At 39.2% G+C, this 23,340-nt stretch overlaps 1 protein-coding gene across 1 annotated transcript in view; it reads right to left on the bottom strand.

Moving 5' to 3' along the window:
• The window catches only part of mgat5 (alpha-1,6-mannosylglycoprotein 6-beta-N-acetylglucosaminyltransferase), a 60,827-nt gene extending 37,791 nt beyond the window's left edge, over positions 1-23,036 (bottom strand). The window contains exons 1-3 of the mRNA XM_086029453.1: positions 22,864-23,036; positions 13,834-14,279; positions 9,479-9,643 (exon numbers count right to left, since the gene is read on the bottom strand). Coding sequence (XP_085885579.1) covers positions 9,479-9,643; positions 13,834-14,074 — 406 coding nt within the window. The 5' untranslated portion in view covers positions 14,075-14,279; positions 22,864-23,036. The remainder of the gene's footprint in view (positions 1-9,478; positions 9,644-13,833; positions 14,280-22,863) is intronic.
• Between the last annotated feature and the right edge of the window lie 304 nt (positions 23,037-23,340).

The raw sequence follows: 23,340 nt of genomic DNA, 5'->3' as shown, positions 1-23,340 counted from the left end.
CATACATATATATACATACATATATACACGTATACATATATACACGTATACATATATACACGTGTACATATATACACGTGTACATATATACACGTATACATATATACACGTGTACATATATACATATACATATATACACGTGTACATATATACATATACATATATACACGTGTACATATATACATATACATATATACATGTGTACATATATACATATACATATATACACGTGTACATATATACATATACATATATACACGTGTACATACATACATATACATATATACACGTGTACATATATACATATATACACGTGTACATATATACATATACATATATACACGTGTACATACATACATATACATATATACACGTGTACATATATACATATACATATATACACGTGTACATATATACATATACATATATACACGTGTACATACATACATATACATATATACACGTGTACATACATACATATACATATATACACGTGTACATATATACATATACATATATACACGTATACATATATACATATACATATATACACATACATATATACACATATACATATACACATTTACATATATACACACATATATACATACACATATACACATACACATATATATGTATATATATTTTTTTCATGAAGATTATTTTTTTCAAGCTTAGAGAGTAATAGAAACTGAAAAAAAATGCTGAAGTATAAGTATCATAATTTCATTCAGCCAGTCAACCAGAGAATGTAAAAAATGTCTCCTCACTTTAATCAAGCAGAAGGGGCTACTGCTGTGAAGCAGCTAAATATAGCTCCCTTCAGATTTAAATATGGAGGAAGTGGTGTAGGTTTAAATACTCCTCCTTCACCTCTCTAGAGTAGACAGTTGATTGCTTATAATTCCCACCATTCAAAAAAAGCAAAAATAAGATTGCGAACACTGAATAAAGTGTCATGACAGAGATTAGTGAAATAAAAATTATTCAAGGTTGGCGCTAAAGTAGAGAATTATACAAATGATAAAAACATTATAAACAAAGATAGGACTTAGGAAGGGAAAAGAGAGAGAATGGGTGAGTTAAAGGATGATTTAGCAGTCAAGGGGAAAAAATCAGAAAACAGATGAGATCATTCATTTAAATTTATGAGGTAATCTGATATTTGACAAAGCTGAAATGTGATTTAGGACATCTGGTTTATGTTGAATTTGGTTTGCTTTTTATTCTCTTGTGTTCCCCACACACTAGGCAGCTGCTGTGCGGAAGTGAAACCTTCCCCTCAAAAAAACCCCTAACGTATCAATATTATGGGTTTGGCAGATGTGTCTACCTTTAAAGCTGGGAGAGCGGATACATCTTGTTCTTTTTTTAATCCAATTCTCGATCTTTTAGCCAATTCAATACATAAGAATATACACGTGACGTGTCGCGAGACTGCGGAGGATGTCAGCGAATTTCTTCGAGCCATAATGGCAGAAGCCGGGAGCAGTGATGGAGACGACGCGCTTGTGGACATAAAACCAGTGGAACCAGTCAAACGTGATATATGGTTTGGATATATGTTTGTAGACAATGACAATATCCACGTCTTTGCAACAGAATAGAGGATGGTAATTACCACTCGATTTTTGAAAATTAAAAATAGAGCTTCTCTTGCACTGACATTTTATTTTTACAACTTCGCTTGAAACAGTAAGGATTAATAAACGCCTGTGCGAAAGCCCCATGTCTAAGATCTCAGATTGTTTTGGAATTATGTTATTTTTTTAACTGTTCTGATACAGGGGGCTGAGATATAAATTATTTTGTAGGTGTTCAATTTCTGGGAGGTTTAAGAGGGTGATTCTATAGTTGCTCTTAAGTTTTCGGGAGATGTTGAGCCAGGCGCTTTAGGCCTTAATGGGTTAATTAATGTAACTGGGGGCCCCCAACCTAATATAAAATATGGGGTAAAAAGTGCACACTTGAGATGTTTCTCTGACACTCTCACACCCAGTGCTAATTTTCAATGCACATTGCAACAACAACCACAGTGTAACCTTTGGTTTTGTTCCTTGGGAGAAGTTCAGCAGTGAAACACACATCTGGCTGCTTGACTGAAGACATTACAGCAACAGTCATGAACTGCAAATGTTGTGAGGCACTTAGGGACGGGAGCGGAAGGAAAGGAGGGCTGGGGCTTTCTGTTGCTGATCCTATCTAACTAAAATCATGTAGAGGCAATAGAATCTTATAGCACCATAAACACTTGCTGCTACTTGAGGAAAGCCGTCTACCAGAAGGCAAATATGCTGGTGATTATTAAAGCAGTGACGCTTCCCTGAACACTAAAAATTTTTTTTTAAAAAACACTCCATACATTCCTGGACTAAAATTATCCAGGTTTTCCTTTTTTCTTTCTCTGTCATTGTTAAAATGTGCCCGAAATCCATCAGTGTTTTCTGCAAGAGCAACCCGATAATCACACAATTTTCCCTTTAAAAGAGATCCACAAGACGGATTGAGGATTTGAAAATGTGATTAGCTAAGAACCAGAAAATCTTGCTTTGGTCCAATCATTGCTAAGCTATGACTCACGTTTCACTCATTTTCCACTTTAACAGGAAGCTGCAGAGATGTGACCAAAGTGGGGCTTGTGCCATGCGACTGAGGAACTCATTGTGGTGGGAATTTAAATTGAGGCGACGAAGGTCATTGATGGACAGGTCATTTATTACATTGCATTAACCTCACTGAGAAATGTTTCAGTTCCTCTTGAGGGCCTGTACTGAGGAAACGTGTATTTCCTGTAAAGTGGTGCAAGAGAAACGCAGTGGTGGTGTACGACCTGCCAAGAGTAGACAACCTTTGATTCGGAATACGTTAGGAGCAGATGAGATGACAAATAATTTCATTGTAAATGCAATGCTTTCATGTCATTGTGAACTTTGTGTAAACATGTTTTGTGCAAACATGTAGTTTGACATTGACATGCTGAGAGGAACATAAATGACTCAGAATATCGGTTCATTGCAGAAAGCCATTGTAATGCTGACAGAAGTTCAAATGTTGTTCCTTTCAACACAAGCGCAACATGCTTCTGATGCGAAATCTGTCAAATATGTACTGTCAATCAGCTTTAATGGAGGTGAAGTCTGCTCTAAAGCCCTGTTTTTCAAACCTTTTTGAGTCAAGGCACATTTATTTCATTGAAAAATTCCCGAGGCACACCACCGGCCGAAATTGTGAAAAAAAAAAAGCTCATTTTAACAATATAAGTGTTATATTGTTTATATGAGCATTTATTTGCATTAAAGAACGACGTTATGTTATAACGTCTTGAATAGAAATTAAATAAACACAAGGAAAAAAGTATTTCATAAGGTTTCATATAGATATTTACTCAGTGTGAAACATGGGCCTGTATGGATAAACATGCGTCACTAATTCGCTTGTCTCTAACCAAAGACAATTAGCTACCTGCTGCTGCTGCTACCTACTGGTATGGAAGAGTACTACAATGTAGTAACTACTGTACATGATTACGCTGCCAGGCGCTAGACCGCACAGGCACACAAATTAGATAATTTCCCACGGCACACCTGACAATATCTCGCGGCACACAGTGTGAAAAACACTGGAATAGATCTTTGAAAAAATATGAAATTCACCCAAATATTACTTATGTGGTTTTGGCCAGACACCAACGATATGTTTTACTGAACAATTTTTCAGATTTGCATAATGTTCATTTTTTTTTAATCATTATTATACATTTTTAAGAAAATACATTTTTGTTGTAAAATTCTCACAAAAATCAGGGAGCTCTGAGTGTCATTAGCAAGTCTTAAATAGTTACATGAAAACTTCATCAATAGTTTTCTACAGGAAATAAAGTTGTCCAAAATTTCAAAATGACAGAAATGTCACTTATTTTTGTTTTGATCTCAAACCAAAACAAAAGGTTCAGACTGCAGAAAGTTCCCAGGGTCAGTAGAATTTCTTTTCAAGTGAACGGAAATGTAAATACATTGTTCCTTGAAATCGACACATTGTTAAATTGATTTATTATCGGCCATCTGATTTTTAATAAAAGACCAATACCGATAGGCGGCAAAATGCCGAATATCGGCGTTGATAATCGGCTTGGCCAATAATCGGTCTATCCCTAAACATCCATCCATCCATCCATTATCGATACCGCTTATCCTCACAAGGGTCGCGCTGGAGCCTATCCCAGCAGTCTTCGGGCAGTAGGCGGGGGACACCCTGAATTGGTTGCCAGCCAATCGCAGGGCACACAGAGACAAACATCCGCACTCACAATCACACCTAGGGGCAATTTAGAGAGTCCAATCAACTTACCATGCATGCGTGCCGCCCCTATCCCTAAACAATTCATCAAAAAAGATACTTCAGGCTCTTTAATGCCATTCCGAGATAAAGTATACTGCCAAATTAAATATAAAACAAAGAGAATTTCACAATGTTTATTTAAAACAGCACCACAGTGAGTGGCCCCTTGATTCATTTCCCCCCCACCCCAAAAAAAGTAAAAATATTTATTTTCCCATTACAATTCCCCCCAAACACCCCCCCCCCCAAAACAATACTGATAAACCTTAAATATATGGTTTCCACGGGGGAAAGTGAGGCAAAAAAAAAAAATCCCCCCAAACCGTGAAAAATCAAAATATGGGGGGAAAAAAGTGGGGGTGGTGGCTTATCTTTGATTACACAAATCAGTCGGGGCCGAACTGCGAATATGCAAGGGTCGGCTGTAGTTTGAAGTTGTAATAGCACCAATAACCACTAGATAGCAGACATGTCTTACTTGCACTAACACTGGGCCTTACACTGAGCCTTATATTGGCCTATACTATGTGAGTAAGCCTAATATTTTTTTGACATGACATGCAGGACAAACATGGTACCTCAATAATATTAAAAGTTTGAGTCAGTTGATTATTGTGAAAAATGTACAAAATGAATTCTTGCATTTAATGTTGGTTTCTTGTTCTGCAGTTTTGTGCCATCCTTGAATGGTCATTTCATAGAAGAGAGCACTTTGCACTGGTTATTTTGTTGTTTGCTTCAAACCCTTTGTCCCTGGGTTAGGATAGTGGATCTTTTAAACACACATTGAAAAATATATCATTGAAAATTAAATACATTAAGAGTATGACACACATCTGGTTAGGAAGTGCGTAGTCCTATGTGGCCCCCTATAGCACTGATGAAAACTTGTGGACCACTCCAGTATTTAAATTGCCCATCCCTGATGTAGGTAGACATATAGGCAGACAATGTAACAACATTCACAGTCATATCCTCTGCACGACTAATTTGTACCAAGTTCAGTAGTTGGCTCAGACTAAACATTTAAATAAGAAATGAAGCCACAGAACTGTGTACATGTCTCTCACTAAAATAATCTGAAATGTTGCTATTCATTTTAAAGTATGTGGTGGACTGATGAGATTCATGAGGATGGGTGTGGGTTGGTGCTGACAGCACTTCTCAGCAATTTATTGGCACTGAGTGTTTTTTCTTTTTTTGTATGTGTAGTTATTACTATTGATCTGGACACTCGCAAAGTACACAGGCTTTTCAGAAAATAATGAAGACCACAACCTATCATATAAATCTGAGAAGGCCCTGTGAGAGCATTTTCCTAGCAGATCCAATTCTAAATATTCCACTTCTCCTGCTCCTAAGGCTGCAGTTAACAGCTGAGGGTCTTTTGAGACCAGAAACAATCAGTACCTGCAGAAATAGCATGATTATTGTTTTAAAACCCCCCTACGAAAAATACAGCCCACGGGCCAAAATCGAACCATTGGGACGTCCTTGGATGAATTTGAAAAGGGACAAAATATTGCAGCGACTGCAATGAGGGATGAAATTGATAAGAATTTATCGATTCCAATTCGATTGTCGACATTACTTGTCGGTCCAATTCCTGATCATTTTTCTCTTATCGACTCTAATTGGGTGATTCGAATGAAATGATGAAAAAAAATGGGTTTGCTTGCTTTAACTCTTTAATATCTTCAATATAGCATATCCAGTGTGTACTCATAATCTGTAATGCATTCTTAGGGAAAAAATAGGCTTTTTGCTTTTAAAGTATGTCAAGAGACCAAAAAACCCAAAGACCCAGTAAGATGAGTTCAGGAGATTTAGATTTTTTTTACCATTCAAATTTAGCAGGGTTATAAACAACAGTCCTGTCTGCAGTGTACCAAATATACAAGACATTTATTTTCCCTTTTCAGCAATTAATGCGTTATTTACATACCTTATAAAAATTGATTGAGAACAGTCGAAGGAGCGCTTCTAACTTTCATCATTCCTACCAGGATATCAGCTCACTTTTCTTCCACCAACCAGCCCAAGTATATTATATTTTTTATTATATTTTTACGGGATATGTTTCCCAATATTACACTAGAGCCACTAACATTTGGGAATATTTACAATGCTTCTTTTGCATTCAATTTGATCACAAACTAATTCAGTATAATCAGTCACAAAACAAACATTGTTCTGTAAATATTACGTTTGACCTGGATTTACAAAATACTCTTCGCACAATTATGAAAACCTTTATTATTATTATTATTATTATTTTTTTTTTACAAACTGCCACCTCCAGAGAGTTGAGGTAGTTTCCCCATAGGCACATTTGAGAGAGATGAGCATTAGAGCGGCCTCAGCAGCAGCGAGTGCACCCGCACCCCACCATGACAGCCGGTTCTCAACAATTTTTTTTCTTCTCCTCGCTCTTCCGTCATTCTTGTGAACTCAATGATGGCCGCGAACATGGCGCTTTAAGCGGCCCTAATAAACTATAAAGACATTCTGAAAAACTTTGCACCAGGATTACGGGCGACAGTGTGACATAGACATGATGCATTTTTTTTACTTTAACCAGTTCGGCGCTGGTTAGTGTGTGCCCACAGTAGCATGTCGCTGATGGTGAGCGTGGGGGATAAGTGCCCTTTAAAAAAAAACAAACAAAAAAAACGCAGCTTTGACGATCTCAAAATCGCATTGTCTGAGATCATGATTTTGGTCCCAAAACGATATATCGTTCAGCCCTAGTACCGTGTAGGATCAAAATGTTTTAAAATATTTCTTGTTGAATTTTTTTAATACAATTACTTACCATGTTTTTTAAACCCTGCACACAAGTAAAACTATTAATACATTCACTGCCATTGACAAATTTACTTGTTTTTTCACAGTCCAGTCATTCAATCCCAGGAATTTAGTTACATTTTTTTCAAATTGTTTCAAGCGTTAGGGTAAAAGAGGGTCTGAAAATGTCTCGTAGTGAATGAGATAAAAAGGGAAAACTAATACTAAAACTAACTATTTTTGAAAAAACTAAAACTAATACAAACTAACAAAGCCGCCCTGAAAACTAATTAAAACTAACTAAATTTAAAAAACAAAACTCAAAACGAAATCAAAACTAACTAATTAAATATTCCAAAACTATAATAACCCTGGTACTCGCCCATCACTAGTACATACTATACTGGAAACCAGTAAGAAATTACAAACTTGAAAAAGTGCAGATTACAACAATAATGCAAACAAATCTGTGACTTTACCACTTCAACTTATACAACTTCCTATTTTATGTAACTGTGGACTGCACTTCTTAAATCACTCAATTCATCAAATAGACAGAAAAAAATCATGCATGTATAGAAAATAAAGCTTATCGATCTCCAGCCAGTAATTTCGCTCATGCAACGCATAGGAAAATAAGATTATACAGTACCTGCTTATGATGTAGTATCTTTCAATTTCTAAAATGGATAAGCGGCAATTGATTTTTGTTTACATTGGCTACTTTTCATCTACACAACAGTACTGCTGAAGTCATCTGAAGAAACTGCTTTGATGTCACGAGTTTGAAGCATCATCAAATATGGCAGGAAACAGTTAAACCATTAGGAGAAAGGGAAGAAGCTTTTCACACACAACTGTATATTCTTAACAGACTTGGACATCCATCCATTTTCTGTCTCTTATCCTGCCAGGTGCATGAGCCTATCCCAGCTGACTTGGGGCGAAAGGCAAAGTACACCTTGGAGTGGTTGCCAGTCAATCACAGGGCAAACATGCAGCTTGCAATTCAAAAGATGACTGCATCTGGAGTGTCAATAAGTATCTTAAAGCAAACAAAGTTGGACTCTTTTTGAAGGACTGTTAGCTCTCGGTCAAACGGTACTTATTAAATGATCCCTCTTGAGTCAGGCCGTAAAATGATTGATCAAATTTAAATTTAAATAAACAAACAATAAATGCTCCATAAAATTCAATAAAAGCAGCTGAACATACTACAGAAGAGCGGGGCATGAAAACTCAGTAAACCTCTGTGCTCTACTGACTTAACCTGCATTTACTACAATTATGGAAATAATTTCATAAATCAGCTTCAAGTATTACTGTTGTGAAAAAGAGTGAACACAGAGTGGACCACCATTATCAACGGGGCATAGGAACCAGGTCGGCCCACGAATAGCGAAGGTCTGTAAATAACTGATGCTTATTGAAATGGACTGGAAAGAGGAAAAAAAAAAAAGCAAAGATGACAGCACAATAAAACTTGGCTTCTCTCAATCAGGCATCAATGAGGATAAAAACACAAAGCCGAAGGGCTTACTTCCATTGTCTTACATTAAGGCCATCGGAATGTTCATGCAGCAACTTGCTTGCGCATTTGTGGGCACTGTCAATTTGAAGACAAGTAAAATAGCGCTTTTTTTGAGTTAAGAGTTGGAAATTAAAAAAAAAAAAAAAAAGGGCGGGGGTTGTTTTTAAATGATTCATCAATTAATCAAAAGAATAAAACTCCTAATCAATTATTGAAATAATGGTTAGCTGCAGCTCTGCAATAACTGAAACAAAACGTCATCTGACTAATAGTTTGTGTCCGTTGCAATGTTGCTGAGGTTGCTGTCTGCTGCAGTGAGTGATTTGCAGAGGTTACTGTTTTCCATAATATGTACACTTTAAAAAAATGTATTTTACACCACAAACCTAGACCACTCTGCTTCCACTCCGTACTTACATCACTCCATAAATCAATTGGCCACGATAAGGAGACATATTTCATTTAGGAAGAAACTGATGGGATTACGAAAACTGAAATCGCTGATGCAAAGCGGGGAAAACAGCATATAAACAGCATTCAGCTATGCATAAGGTAAGCTAACGTCAGCCTCATCAATTACTTTAGCTGTCATTTTACCGCAAATGATGAATTCATCCATTTAAATTTGAACAGAAAAAAAATGTAGTACCGGTAGATGAAAGGGTCACAGGGTGCAAACAAGAGTTTTTCAATTATGTTCTACAATGTCGGCGGGTGACATGTCAGGTGCGAATTGTGCAATGTAGCAAGAGCTTAGCAGCCTGTATCCTTTCTCTTTGGGAATAGAGAAAAACCTTGCTCACACTCCAGTGTGAGACATACCTGCCACGTTGATTTTTTCTGGATTGTTGGAGCTAGGTGTGGAGGTGCTGGAGCCATTGGTCAGATTACTTCCTGTACCATTGTAGATGTTCTCAACCTTGGACTCGAGCTTGGCCAGCCTCAGCATGATGTTATCTAGCAACACTGCAAGGGTCTTCTTTAAGTCTGGAAGAAATGGCCATCATTGCAGTCAGGCACAACACAGGCATTGTTTTCTTTAAGCACTCAAACAATAAATAGATACTAAGAAATCTGGCAAAAATAGGGCTGGGCGATTAAGTGAATTTTCATCTTGATTTCCACTTTGGCTTCTCTTGATTAAAAAACAAACAAAACAAAACATTATAATCAAACAAATATGGTTAACTTGCCGAACGGTGCGGTGTCTATGCAAGTTCCTGCAATGTAAAAGCTTGTGAAAGTGTGTGGATCAGCGATGGGCACAAGCCTCTAAGGCCAAGTCCAAGTTAAGTCTCAAGTCTTTGACCCACAAGTCCAAGTCTTTAGGCTCACAAAGATAGTCTCAAGTCATATATAGGTTAAAATATAGGTTAAAACCAAAAACGTAACTACACCACAATTGATATATAACTGAATGGAAAAATTAATGAACATTTTTGTGATAGTCTTAATGTAGCCATTTTTATTTTCTTCAAACAAAAACTAATATCATCTAATCCAATAAAATGAAATGCAACTTCTCTGAGGTAACAGGCCAAATTTTACTCAACTAGTGATCTAAAATGGGACAAAATAAACTGATGCAAAAAGCAATATTATGCATTAAATGTTTTTAACTGAAGAGTTTTAAACAGAAAAACTGTTAATGTCATGCCGGAGTCTCCAACCAGTTGACTCTGCCCTTTCCAAGTAACTCCACAAAAGCTTTCAACAATTCTATATGCAGTACGCTTCAAATGTCACATTTAAGTATATTACCTTTTCATTTCCTTAAATGGAGTAAAGCATTAGGAAAACCTTAATCTATTTTCTTTTCAGAGTACTGATAAAAGTACTTTATGAGACGTATGTTTTACAACAGAGATATGTTGCACTGAACATTGACCAAGCTTGCAAGAGTACTCGGGAGCACAGATAGATAGGGAAATAAAGAGAGGGACAACTCTTACGAGCCGGCATCTGAGCTGAGCGCATGAGCACACACTCACACACACAATGGCATTTGGAGAAAGGAAAGAGAATAAGAGCAAGCCACACCATAGACACTCGTAATGTTCACGAGTCCCACAAGAAGAGTCGGAGTCAAGTCTCGAGTGGACGAGTCTCAGTCGAGTTGCAAGTCTAAAAAAAATACCGATTTAAGTCTCACACAAGCCCGAAGTGCGAGTTCCCATTTCTGGACAGTGACATATTTACTCGATCAGACGAGGCAGAAATGTGCCTGATAGCAGCCAATCAGAGTCAACCTTTACCTGTGCTACGATTGACTGTTGAAGTAAATATAACGCAATAGTAAAAGGTAAACTACCAAATGTAGAGCTAGGCTCGCAATTGAGAGCAGCTGATGAAGCAATTTTGACAAGAGAAGATGCCCATCATCGGTGGAATGGCGGTATTTCCAAAGTGACATGGAGTAAATTAAGCCAATGTGCAAGGTATTTCCTCAAAAACGGGCAACACAACAATCTTGTTCAATCATTTTAACAAGTACCACCCAAGTGATTATGTGGAAAGGATGAAAATACAAGTTGTTTATCTTTACTGATCCAATTTTTTTGCTTGGTTTTAAAATAAATAAAATAAAAATCGCAGTCCGTTTATCGTCTTCCGGCTACAGCACGGGTACCCTTCCGCCGTCCTTTTATCCACCATTATGTCGGAAAAAATAGTACCCACATATGGGCCGGTCCGCCTATGATTTTAAGCGGGCTTCCGACTACAAACGGCGACCAACTCCCACAAAATTTTGATCCGTCTATCAGTCTAATCTACTTCCACCCACAAAAAAAAAAAAAAAAAAACACATCATATTCGAACAGTGCACTATTATGCGGTTATTTTGTGTATCTACATCATTCTGCCCAAAGAGCTTTACAAAGCATCACACGCACACATCATTTACTTTTCTAATTCTTTGCTGGATTTTGTTTTGGTGCATATCTTTGATTTTTCCTATTGCCATTCAAGGTATCTTGATTGATGTTTTTCTCAAGCGGAATTTAAACACCTCGAGCAGTTGAGGCAAGGTGTGGAAGAGCAGGCAGTGATTTTTGAGAGTTTGCAAAATATGTAAAATAAAAAAATAAAATATAAAATAAAAATGGCAACCTGCACTGGGCTCGATTTTTCAGGGAACTCTGGATAGCAAAATCTCACATTTGAACAATGTTGTGAGCTTCCGAGTGGTCTAAAGCAGCATGCTCGCAGCGTATTTTCGAACGCAACCATGATGTAGCAACGGAGATTTTGGGGCTGATGAGCTTTACGGCGTATTCGGAAAATAAACTGAACGTGCAATGCTTCACACCGGCCTTTCGGAAACTCAGAGCATTGTTCAAATGCGCCGTTTGGTGATTGGTTTAGACTGCTTTTGGAAATTACTGGGTGCAGCACGCACTCTGACTCTATGAAAAAACACACATTCAGAATAGTGCACAGGTGTCAGAGTGAATTTTCTGAACGGGCTCATAATGTTCACAATATTGGTCTCAGTTTTTGTAAAAAAAAAAAAAAAAAAACTAGCAAAATAGTTGCTAAACAAAATGTATAATTATCATTATTACAATGCTCAAAGGCTTTGCTTACTTTGTGCAGCATAAATCTGTTCTGTGACTCATGCTTCCATTTGTCTTTGTGCACACTGTTGATATGTAAGCAAATGACTAATAAAAACCTAAGGACACATTTTGGCCCCGTCCTAATTTATCTTTTAAATTGTGCTTAACAGTTGCAAAATGCCTCCTCGAACAACCCATGAACTAATTTCCCAATTCTTCAACAGCACTGCTACAAAGGGAAATAGGAGCTAGACATTCATTTTTTTATCTGTAAGACCACCCTGCCCGATGGTGACCTCCATATTGCAGCCATACAACAGAACAAAGCCAAGATAACCTTCTGAAGCACAACAAGGATTAGAGCAGCAAGAAAGGATTTCACCATGCACAGCCTTGTGGCAAAATCTCCTTCAACTATGATATCAATTCTTTAGGCTACAACAAGCGCAAATGCATCCAGATCACAAGAGTTACACGACTGTTGCTAAGCAGCACAGAAGCAGCACAAAAGTAATGCAGGTCAGGTGACTTGTCACATCCAGTGGACCAGGACAAGCAGTCACGTCAGAGTTGACAGGAAGGTAGACAGGTGCGATAAATTTCAGGTCAATTACTCTGTGATCAGCTGTGAAGCATATTTCCTCGAGCAAACGTGATGGAAATGCGAGCGACAACAGTCAATCAGTCGACCTTTTCCTACTCCACTTTCGTTTGCAAGTTAGGTGGAACTCCTACGGAACATGTGCACTTGGTGCAAAGAGCAAACTTCTACTGCCTTTGTTTTGTTTTTTTATAACCTATCTATGTTTTGCGCATTTATGAAAAGAAATTGTAGAAGTAAACAAAGTAATAGTACAAAGTGAACAATGACCGAACATGAGGCTAACATGTAGCTGAAGGCAGCGAAATACTGTAGATGTCAGCTGGAACTCAGTGTTATTCTCCGAAGATGAGGCTGTTTTGACAGAGAAGTTACTCCAGTGGCAGAATCTCCAGAGGTGGGAGTAAGCCTAGTCACATTCGTGTAAATGACAAGTAAGTCTCCAGTCATAACCTTCAACTGTCAAGCAAGTCCCAAATTACTGTGGGGAAGAAAAATAAAAATCAAGTCGAGTCGCCACCAAATTTCAAGCAAGTCGAGTCAAGTCATTCATTGATTCAAGCAAGGCATAAGTCAATTTATAAATGATCATACTACAAGAAAGTACACTAAAAATTAAGTGATTTATGATGCAATTTAAAATATAAACAAGAGTTGCTGTTCACAAAAGCTGCCTATCCATAATTCTTCTGTGGAGCAACCGCAGATTTAAAGTATTTTTTAATTTTCATAGCTCAGCTTCAGAAAACAGGTGTGCCGTAATTGGTCGTTACCTGAGCACAGAGCAACTATGATGTCATTTTCAGTTGACAGAAAGTGACAAAATGGCCACCCCAAGATATGGATAAAAAAACTGTGGATTTTGCTGCTTAACTCATATTCCACAAAGGCACTTAGAACATATTGTCAAGAAAGATTGGGGGTTGACTTGGCCTTTAACGGGAAGTGGAAAGCCCCAAAAGTACGATTTGAAGTTCTAAAGTTTTGGTGGGAACTATGTTATTTACGGCACCCACCATAAGCAGTCATGGTTCCCACATAAGGCCCATCCATGACACTTTGGTTCTCTTCAGCTAGTGCCTTGATGTAACGCTTGCTGAGGTCCAGAATCTGTTGCCTGAGCATGGCGCTGTTCTCATGGCTGGCTCGCTGCTGGATGGTGAAGTGTAGCAGCATCATGCCCCAGATAAACCCAAAGCTGACCAGGAAGAAGCCAAGCTTTTGGGACGACAGCTTCCACAAGAAAGGGGTAGCCATGCTCACGAGACAGCGAGGGAGGGGTCTATCATTAAACTACGGGACAGCTGCAGCGGTCCAGGTGGGGATCAGGAGGGGCAGTAAGGCATGGCTGTCTGTTTGTGGGGCTGTGATGTTTGTTGGCCGCGGGTCCTCACTAATGTGATTTCCTTCTTTGGCCCATGTTGATGACAACGCAGCATCTCAGGTTCCAACCTTCTTCATTCTACAGAAGAAAAGACAGAGGGCATGCCAGGTTAGTTGATTGTTGATAAAACAGTGGTATTGTCTAGTTGTAACTGGAAGTTGTGTGTACTTCCTGCCATTTACAGGGGACAGAGACAGAGGCCTATCACCAATAGTGAAAATCCGCAGATCAGTGACACTCATAATTACCACTGGGGGAAAAAAAATTCCAAAAACACACACTAATTAACGGGAGATAACAATAACATCAAGACGGACATGCATGTGAAAACCTGATTTGGTAACTCATAAAGGAACATGATCAGCGACACCATCTGCAGTGCCAAGGTGTCACTTGTCTTTCAAAGTAAAAATTATTTTAAAAATAAACATTCATGATTTATTTAATTTTAGCATAAAGTAATAGTTAAAAAGATGTAAATTGGTCAATAAAAACTGCATTTGACAGCAACTGAAAAATCAAAAATTATCTGTTGTGCTGAGCAAGGCAATTTCCATGTCCCAAAAGCCAGGGTATTGGACCAACAAGGTCCTTCAGCCACCGCGCAGCCCACACTGCACTTAACCCTTCTAACCCCTCCACAGGTGGTGAGCGCATGTGAAGGGGGGCCCAAATTGCCTTTTCAGGCTGTGCCTTGGGTGCAGACTCAGCCGTTTCCGGGCGGGGGCAAAGGCATGTGCCTATGCACCAAAAAACAGTTCAGAGTTCCCACCCTTTTTGGGGTCCCTGGAGGGGATGCTGTAGAGTGCTTCCACTGGCTTTGGTAACCCGCCTCAATAGATTGTGGGATCCTTTGAAAGTCAGCAACATCAAGTGGACCTTTGAAAAGTTCAAGCTCAATCTCATTGGTCCGTTAGGTCCAAACACCTCCATGTTTGGAAGTGCAAGGTAGGCATTATTGTGCTCTGTGTATCACCAGTATTCTTTCAAAAATGCAGTCCTTTGTGTGCTGGTCACATGTATTGGTAATCTGAATTTTGCTGACGAGCTAGCTGGCATACATTTATTACACCGTTTGGACCTACCAGACCCATCACCAAACCTAAATCTTTAGTGGGAGCACATGTTTTGCATGGGGCGGGGAACGGTTATTATTACCCTATAAACAACTGCATGTGTGCGTGCATGCATGCCTTGAACGCAACAGTGCAACTTCTACAGATTCTTTGAGCAACGCGGATTTGCATGACCCACAATGCTTCTGTTTTTACATCACAGGTGACAAGGATTACCATTACCACGCATGCAGACAGGCAAGGCTACATTACAGCCGGCGGGAGACGAGACATTTTCAAGAAAAACAAAGTGGCAAATAATTAAATACATAAATATAAGACGCCTTGACTATTAAAATGAATTGTTAATGATTTTTACCTCGACGTCGTTGTGATTAGTTGGCTAATCTTGGGAGCCCTACTCTCCTGACCGCTGTGGTGGACGCTGTGGGCACACGCGCCGTAGTATCGGTACCATGACATATCAGAATCATATCCGGATACGGCGTGTAAGTATTGATACTTTTCAAAGTATGCGGAGGGTGCGTTATTGAAGCTTGCAGTCAGAATCGCTGGCGGAAGCCCATTTAAAATCAGAGGTGGGCCGGCCTATAGGCGGGTACTATTTTTTTACCCCCCGAACAAAAGGCGAATGACGGATGACGGAAGGGTACCCACGCTGCAGATGGATGACGAATAACGGCCGGGTAAAACCCTCAATAGCCTTTGTAAACCATTGTAAGGGGTGTCGTCAACATTCCATTTGATTCGGCAGTTCTAGAGACCACCTGATCATGGTGATCACTCCTCTTCCTCAACTTCAGAAACTGTGTGAAAAAGAACAGATCGAGCCATCCTTGGACATCGACCAACAAAGAAATGTTGGCTGGTTTTTTTTTTTTAGTTTTTTTTTAAGAGTACCCTATGTTTTGCAAGACGTTTTCACAAGTTCAAGACAGTAAGAGTAAAAGAGAGGTGTTGAAGCAGATGGTGAAAGATAAATTATGAAAATGAGGGCAGCCCTGCACCAACCTGTAAGTCATAAACGTTTTTGTTAAACATTCGCTAATTGCCACAATGCATCACTAATAGTCCCTAATGACAGAAAAGTTGGCAATTCCAACATTACCCTCGCAAGCTTTCGCTGCTCAGTGAGATACGGCTTACAGCGTTCGGTGATTTCCCTAACAAAATACAGACAATCCGTAACAGTTGGAAGCTCTGTCATGATTATTATCTTTTCTATAATCGCCCAGCCCTACTTCTCGGTCGGCTGAAATTCAGCCACGGGCATTTTGAATGACTGTCATGCATTTTGACCTGCAGCAACCACTGTGGAACCGAGGATCTTAATGCACACGTGAAAACAAAACTGGATCATGGTCATGTCACAGGGATTTAGAGCAAGTAAAGATATTGCATCATTGTTGAAATGATCAGGCTTTCATATTTTTCCAGGCGAGTCCTAATCAGATTGTTCTCTCCCACGCAATTGCCAGGACTGGACCAGATGGCCGAGTGAGGTAAGGGCCCAAGTCCATTTCCATGGCTGAGAAAACAGTTTTGAAGCTGCTCACTTGAGGCAGGCTGATTCAGTTCTTTACTAAAAGCCAAATGAAAAAGACCCGACTTAGGTCCCATGAACTAGAATAGCCTGCATTTAGAGCTTGTTGCAGAACAACACTGTGTAGGTAGAAGCTAAAAGTGCTCTCAATGCAGGTTCTGGCATTAATTATGAAGCAGCTATGAGGAAATATCTATTCTTCACCTCAATATAAATAGGCTGCCTGTCACAGAGGCTGATGTATGTCTCATGTGAATTCACAACACCTGCCTGGGGAGAAGTGGGTTCATACAACAGGCAACTGTTAATAATGAACTTAAGGTCCGTCAAATAGTCGAAACTCTCCAGTTTCAGTTTACAGCCAGAAACACAATCAAACATAACACGTCACGTCAAGGAATTTCATCGAGTGGATGGTAGACATGGGTGCAGAAGTATGCTGTAACATTGTTGTACCTGTATATTGAAAAAAATCAATCAAAAGTCATAAAATCAATGAAAAAAATACGCAAATTGATCTCACTGGAGTGTTTTATCTTATTCTTTTTCGGTTTATGGAGACGTGCAGCTGATACTTAATTGCAATGGAGACCAATAAGACTATGTATCTTAACAGACTTGGTGAAATCCACTCCACCTGTTAATAAGTCATTAGCTCCTCCAAAGGAAAAGACACTCTAGCTACTCTAACACTTTGCTGGGGCCAGTTCAGAGTGACACCCACAGTTTGACAGGCACTCCCAGGACAAGGTTCATTTGGGCTCCAGCAAAGCTTTGCTTCAATTTACTCACCACTTGACACTTGTCAAGATGTAAAGAAAGTCTGATGAAAATTATTAAGCGCAATCAAAAAAAATGATCAAAAGCGCAAAGTCAAGAAACATGTGGCAACACAATTCTTTAAATGTATGAATTTGGCTGTTTACAATACAGGAAAACCACAATCGTCAAACTTCGATGAAAAAAAGGAGGACGAGTAAATTAACTAATGTTAGTGTTTGTGAGATCAGGTGCAAAGGCAGGAAAAGGACAGAAAAACAAACAGATTATTTCAGATAACCCACACACAAAACCGACAACTGATTTTAAAGACCAAGTCAAGTTAAAAATGAATAAATTAATTTAAAAAATAATAATAAACTATTTCAAATACAATGCTTCACAAAAATAATGAGCTTTATGACCCGGTAGTAAAAAGTCTTTATCAACAAAAATACAAAGTACCGTATTTTCAGGACCATAAGCACACTTTTATATAAGCAGCGCCAACTCTATTAAAAAAAAAAAAAAAAAAAAGAAAAAAGAAACATATACAGGCCACACCTTTATATAAGCCGCACCTATGTTGAAAAATTGGTTATTTACTGCATTTACAGAACGATTTTGAATTGTAAATGTATATGTATGTGCCTGAACAGTGCCTTTTAATGCAGCAGTAACTTTGCTGATTAAAACGGAACAGAACCAAGAGAAAATAAACAGCACTTATCTTGATTTCATTGCCCACTGCCACTCCAGTTTGTCAGTTAACGTCCACCTTTTATTGCTCTACTTTCGCATGCCACTGACCTAATGCAATAACCTAGTGCATAGCGCCCTCACCTGTTGAACTCCTCCATATGCAGTCACATCCTGTTAATGGCAATTGTGTTGTATTGTATTGTAATTCCAGTTAGACCGACCCTAGTGGCGGAAGAAAAACCCACAGAATAGCCGCACCTTTATATAAGCCGCATGGTTCAAAACCTAGGAAAAAAGTAGCGGTTTATAGTCCAGAAAATACGGTAACTACAGAGAGATGAAATTGGAAGAGAGTTTGCACCTTCACTCGAAGGAGGTTTGTATACTGACGCGTCACTTAGTAACTTAAGCTTATGAACTGTTAAGACAGTATGATACAAAAATTTTGACTTCGATACTTATACCTGCATAAAATATCTCGATCCCGAAACGGTACCTGAGCAAAAATCTAAAATCAGCAAAAGCACCGAAATTATAACTGACTAAAGAACTTTTTTTTTTTTTTAATGTGTTATTAATTCTAAATATTAGGATATGCTTGATTAAAAAAAAAAAAAAATCACATTTTAAACATTTATTAATATTTGAACTTATGAGGGAGAGTGAGTTAGGTAAATATATAATCAATATATTTATATTATTTCTTTCTATATTTGATTATAATTTATAGACGACATGTAAATTAAGCTATGAAAACTAGTTCCCATTTATTTATTTATTTAAACGTCACTAATAGAAAATGTGCACAGAGGTTTATAGAGCCATTAGTGTGACATCTACAGTAATCCAGCATTGAGCCGGTGTTATGATCATTTTCATGGCCAGATATGCAGCTGTATGCTTTTTGGACACAGCATTAGTTGAATTCTGATTTTAAAAACTACATTTTTTTTTAAATAATGGGATCAATGCCTGCATTTATATGTTTGTATAGGCAAAATGTCTACATGTATGTACGTAAATACTTATTCACTACAAGTTTTTACATTACACGCCATATTCTTGACCTATTTGACTGCATTTTATGTCATCCATTGTTGATATTGACAAGACATTTGCACCGTTACGGTCAAGCAAATATGTTCATTTAATTGATGATGACTCAAAGTAATGTTGCTTGTCTGTGTGCGTGTGTGTCTACTTTTCTTTAATCCGCTCCCAGCTAGTCGAATGCCTCGTGAATTTATGAACAAAATAATTCACACTCTACTTATTTTTTAGGTAATTGTTAGAAATGCATCAACAAGCTGTCGCTGTTTAACCCACAACGTTCAGCGAGGTGCTGAGCCAGATTGGACGTGTTCCCATATCAAGCCACGGGAGTTTGAAAACAAGGCTAATAGACAGTCTTTTGTGTCATGTTGGTCGGCTTGCCATGGTCGGCCATGTAAGGAAAAAGTTACACTTAGCGCGTCATGATTTTCAACGAGGAGCGGAGGTGCAGCCAGCGCTTCAATGCTTCCTCACAGCTCACACGCAGAAGGAGGCGTGCCAATTAAAGGCGTTTCACATAAGTCAAACAAGGAACAAGGGAAAAGCCACGGTAGACAGTTGGCTATGCATGTATGACTAGCCTTGAAGATAGAGTTGGTAAGCTTTTTTGCAACTGCATAGCAACTGATACACCACGTAACAACCAGTCATAATAGTTGAACCAAGATAGCTGCAACACAAGACCGTAGCGATGTGATGATGATGATGATGCCGACTGGCGCAAGCCAGGGGACATCAGGAGAATATTTAAGCTTGAGTAACAACACAATATTACTGCGTTTTATTGCAAAACCTACGTGTTTTAACTAGGGATGTAACGATTCATTGAAGCCCCGATTCGATTCTCACTTCCCGATTTTCGATTCGATTTTTAAAAAAAAATCACTACCGTGCTTGTCTCTGTGCGCTAGTGTGGTGCTGCAGCCATCCACAAACGCAATACGCAATGATGTTTGGCGCAAGGGCATAATTTGAGCTACACATTCAAAATGTGGTATAGAAATGAAGTAGAAAAAAACATGCAGTGATCTTGCTGCCCAAAGAACCCAAGACAACATGTTTACTCGGTACTTGAACTGGTTATGGCCGATTAGAGGGACGGATGAAAACCCACTACCGTCCTTGCTTAGTCCATCCTTTTTAAAAGACTTCTCATCCTACGTCCGTCCACAAAAAGGGCGTCCGTCTGGATCGTTCCGTCCCTGGGAAGGAATGGCCAGCTCTGGGTTTACAGTTACAATACATGACATAATGCAATCCCCTCTGAATTTCCTTCCACGGGTGAACCTTTGTACTACTGTATAAAGGCCCTGGCAGTGATAACACTGAGGATAAAATCAATTTATTTAAAGGGTCAGTTACTTAGTTTGAAGGTGCAGCAACTCGTCTGCAATTTGAAAAGACATAAAATGGATGCATTTCTGACTGAATGTGAGAGAATAGCAGTCCTTTAACCCATTGAGGCCGAGACCGCATATCTGAGGTTCTACCCCTAAAGCCGGGAGCGCTGTTGCGTGTTACTACCTTTAAAGCCAGGAGAGTATATACGTAATTTTCTTTTTTTAATCCAATTCCCGGTCTCCTAGCCAATAAAATGCATCAGAATATACACCTGACGGTGTCGTGACGCCTCAGAGGATGTCGGTAATGTCGCAGTCGAACTGCAAAAGACGACACGCTTGTGGACTTTGAACCAGTGGAACCAGCGGACGTGATATATGGTAAACATATATGTTTGTTTTTATGTTTGGCAATGACGATATCGACGTCCTTGTAACAGAATAGGTAATGGTATTTACCACTTTTTTCAATTAAACATATTGCTTCTCTTGCACTGATACAAAAATTAAGTTATTTTTACATCTTTGATTGAAAAAGTAACGATTAATAAACTCGGGCCAGTTTGAATGCCACGTCTAAGCTTTTAATTTCTTTTGGAATTATGTTTCTATCAGCTATAGGGCTGAGATATTGATTATTTTCTAGGTTTCTGGGAAAACTTCAGGTTTTCGGGGGTGATTTCAAAGACGACCTTAGGTTTAAGAGATATGTTTAGAAAGGCGCTTTAGGCCTTAATGGGTTAATCAAAGAAAAGACAAGTGTTCCACATGCCTGCATGGATTCCATCAGCTCAGCCAAGTCCTCTGCCCCCCTCATTTCACCATCTTCATATCCACACTGCTCCTTCTGCCTCTCCAACCTAGCCCACCCTAACACGCACACACACATGCACACCCTGCTATGATTTCTTGCCAGTGAAGCATGCCTCTGAAGCAAAGCTCCTTTTCCCCAGGATTTATAATCCCAAGGGCTTCGGCATCTGAAAGAGCACTTTGTAAAGCCAGGAGTGCTGGTGATGGCAGCTCACCTCTGGATGTTCATTACTCCATGCATTAGTTTCCAGCCTGCATCTTACAGCTACTGCTGGGTGACGCTGAATGATACAATAACAGCACAAACCATTTAACCAACAAATGCTCATGATAAACTGTAGCATTTACTTGTATGCTGTATTGGATTTTTTTGTATTAATTTAGTATGGCTAGTAGTCTATTGTGTATGCAAGAAACGGCTCCCACAGTTGGGATGACATGCAAAAATTCTATGGAATACATATTTCAGTGCCAGCCATTTTTAGACTCTCCTTTACTCTAACATTTGGGAGGGATTTCAACAAATATCTAAGTACCGGGGATTGAATGTCTGGACTCTTATAAAACATAAACATTGTTTCTGTTAGAGTGACGATAAAGTTCTAGTCAGTGCCTTCGAGCTTCAGTCTTATCCTGTTTGCTTCTCTTACAGGTTTCTCAAACACGTGGTAACCATGCACACAAACCTGCAAAAATTAAGTGCAAAGGCTGCCACAACCCCATAGGGCAGGTTCTACATCTCAAGGAATATAAACCCATACATCTAACGGCTCATCTGGAAGGTGACAACAACAGCACCAAAATATCTGAACGTCGTTCCCAGTTTTTGAACATAGATGTAAACACAACATAAATATTACAGGGAAATAGCATGATGCCCTGATGAATCTAACAGCACAAGAGGTCGCGAGGACGATGTGCTAACAATGTGTCACTATACCAATGGGCTTGGTTACAGTGTGGTACAAAAACCGAAACGCAGACCCTGAAAGGCAAGGACACGACCACGGTGATGTTCCCTGCGACAAGATCATCCGAAGATGCGACTGCGGGTGAATCGACAAATAGGCTAGGTTAGCTCGTACACCTGCTGTATAAAAACAATGAGACCCCTTGCGCGCGACGCCAAACGGAGCCAGACAGGCAGTAAATACGAGCTCGTGTTCACGTTAGCTCGACGCTGGTAGGAGGGCAGCCACTTTAGTTGTGCAAAGGCGTACCAGGTCAGCCCCAGTACAGCCTTCTAGGTCGACAACAGCAACGTCTGGGGCTGAAAGTGGCCTCGGTCGACCACCAGTCACTCCATGACGAGAGGAGAACCCCCGCAATGGCAAGTCAGCAAGCGCAGAACGAGCAGAGGACAGTCACGAACTTACCCCATGTCACTTGGTATAGGGAGTCAATCGCAAGGCGGCTCAATCGGGAATTGACTAAGCATCCATAAAGAAGGGCGAAGGGAACCGAGAATTGGCTGTCTGTCTTGTAATTCCACAAACAACGCACGAGCCTCCCTGACTTGCTCTGCCCACGAGCAAAAAATCGAGTGGAGGAACCGTCTACAAGTATTAACCCCCCGTTGATGCGTAAAATAACGACAGAAATCAGTAAGAGTTTCATTCTCTTACATTTAATAAACGTTTTTCTTTTAAAATATTTCTTTTGTTGATACATTTGGAGGACATTTTTTATAATGCGTATTATATATGCAATCAGTGACATTTAAAAATAGAGACAAAAACACGAGACGCTCCCTGAGAATCCGTTCAATGAATGCATTGTTTTCACTGCCACCTTCTGTTTGGGAACAGACTACAGCCTGCATCGAGCGGAGAAGTGGGCCCTCTTGTGTTTGA

Source organism: Filicampus tigris, chromosome 1, assembly GCF_054856515.1.
Source record: "Filicampus tigris isolate MCC_2025a chromosome 1, RoL_Ftig_1.0, whole genome shotgun sequence".
NCBI classification, from domain to species: domain Eukaryota; kingdom Metazoa; phylum Chordata; class Actinopteri; order Syngnathiformes; family Syngnathidae; genus Filicampus; species Filicampus tigris.
The sequence above is the reverse complement of the archived record's forward strand: the minus strand, read 5'-3'. Positions and strand labels throughout refer to the sequence as shown.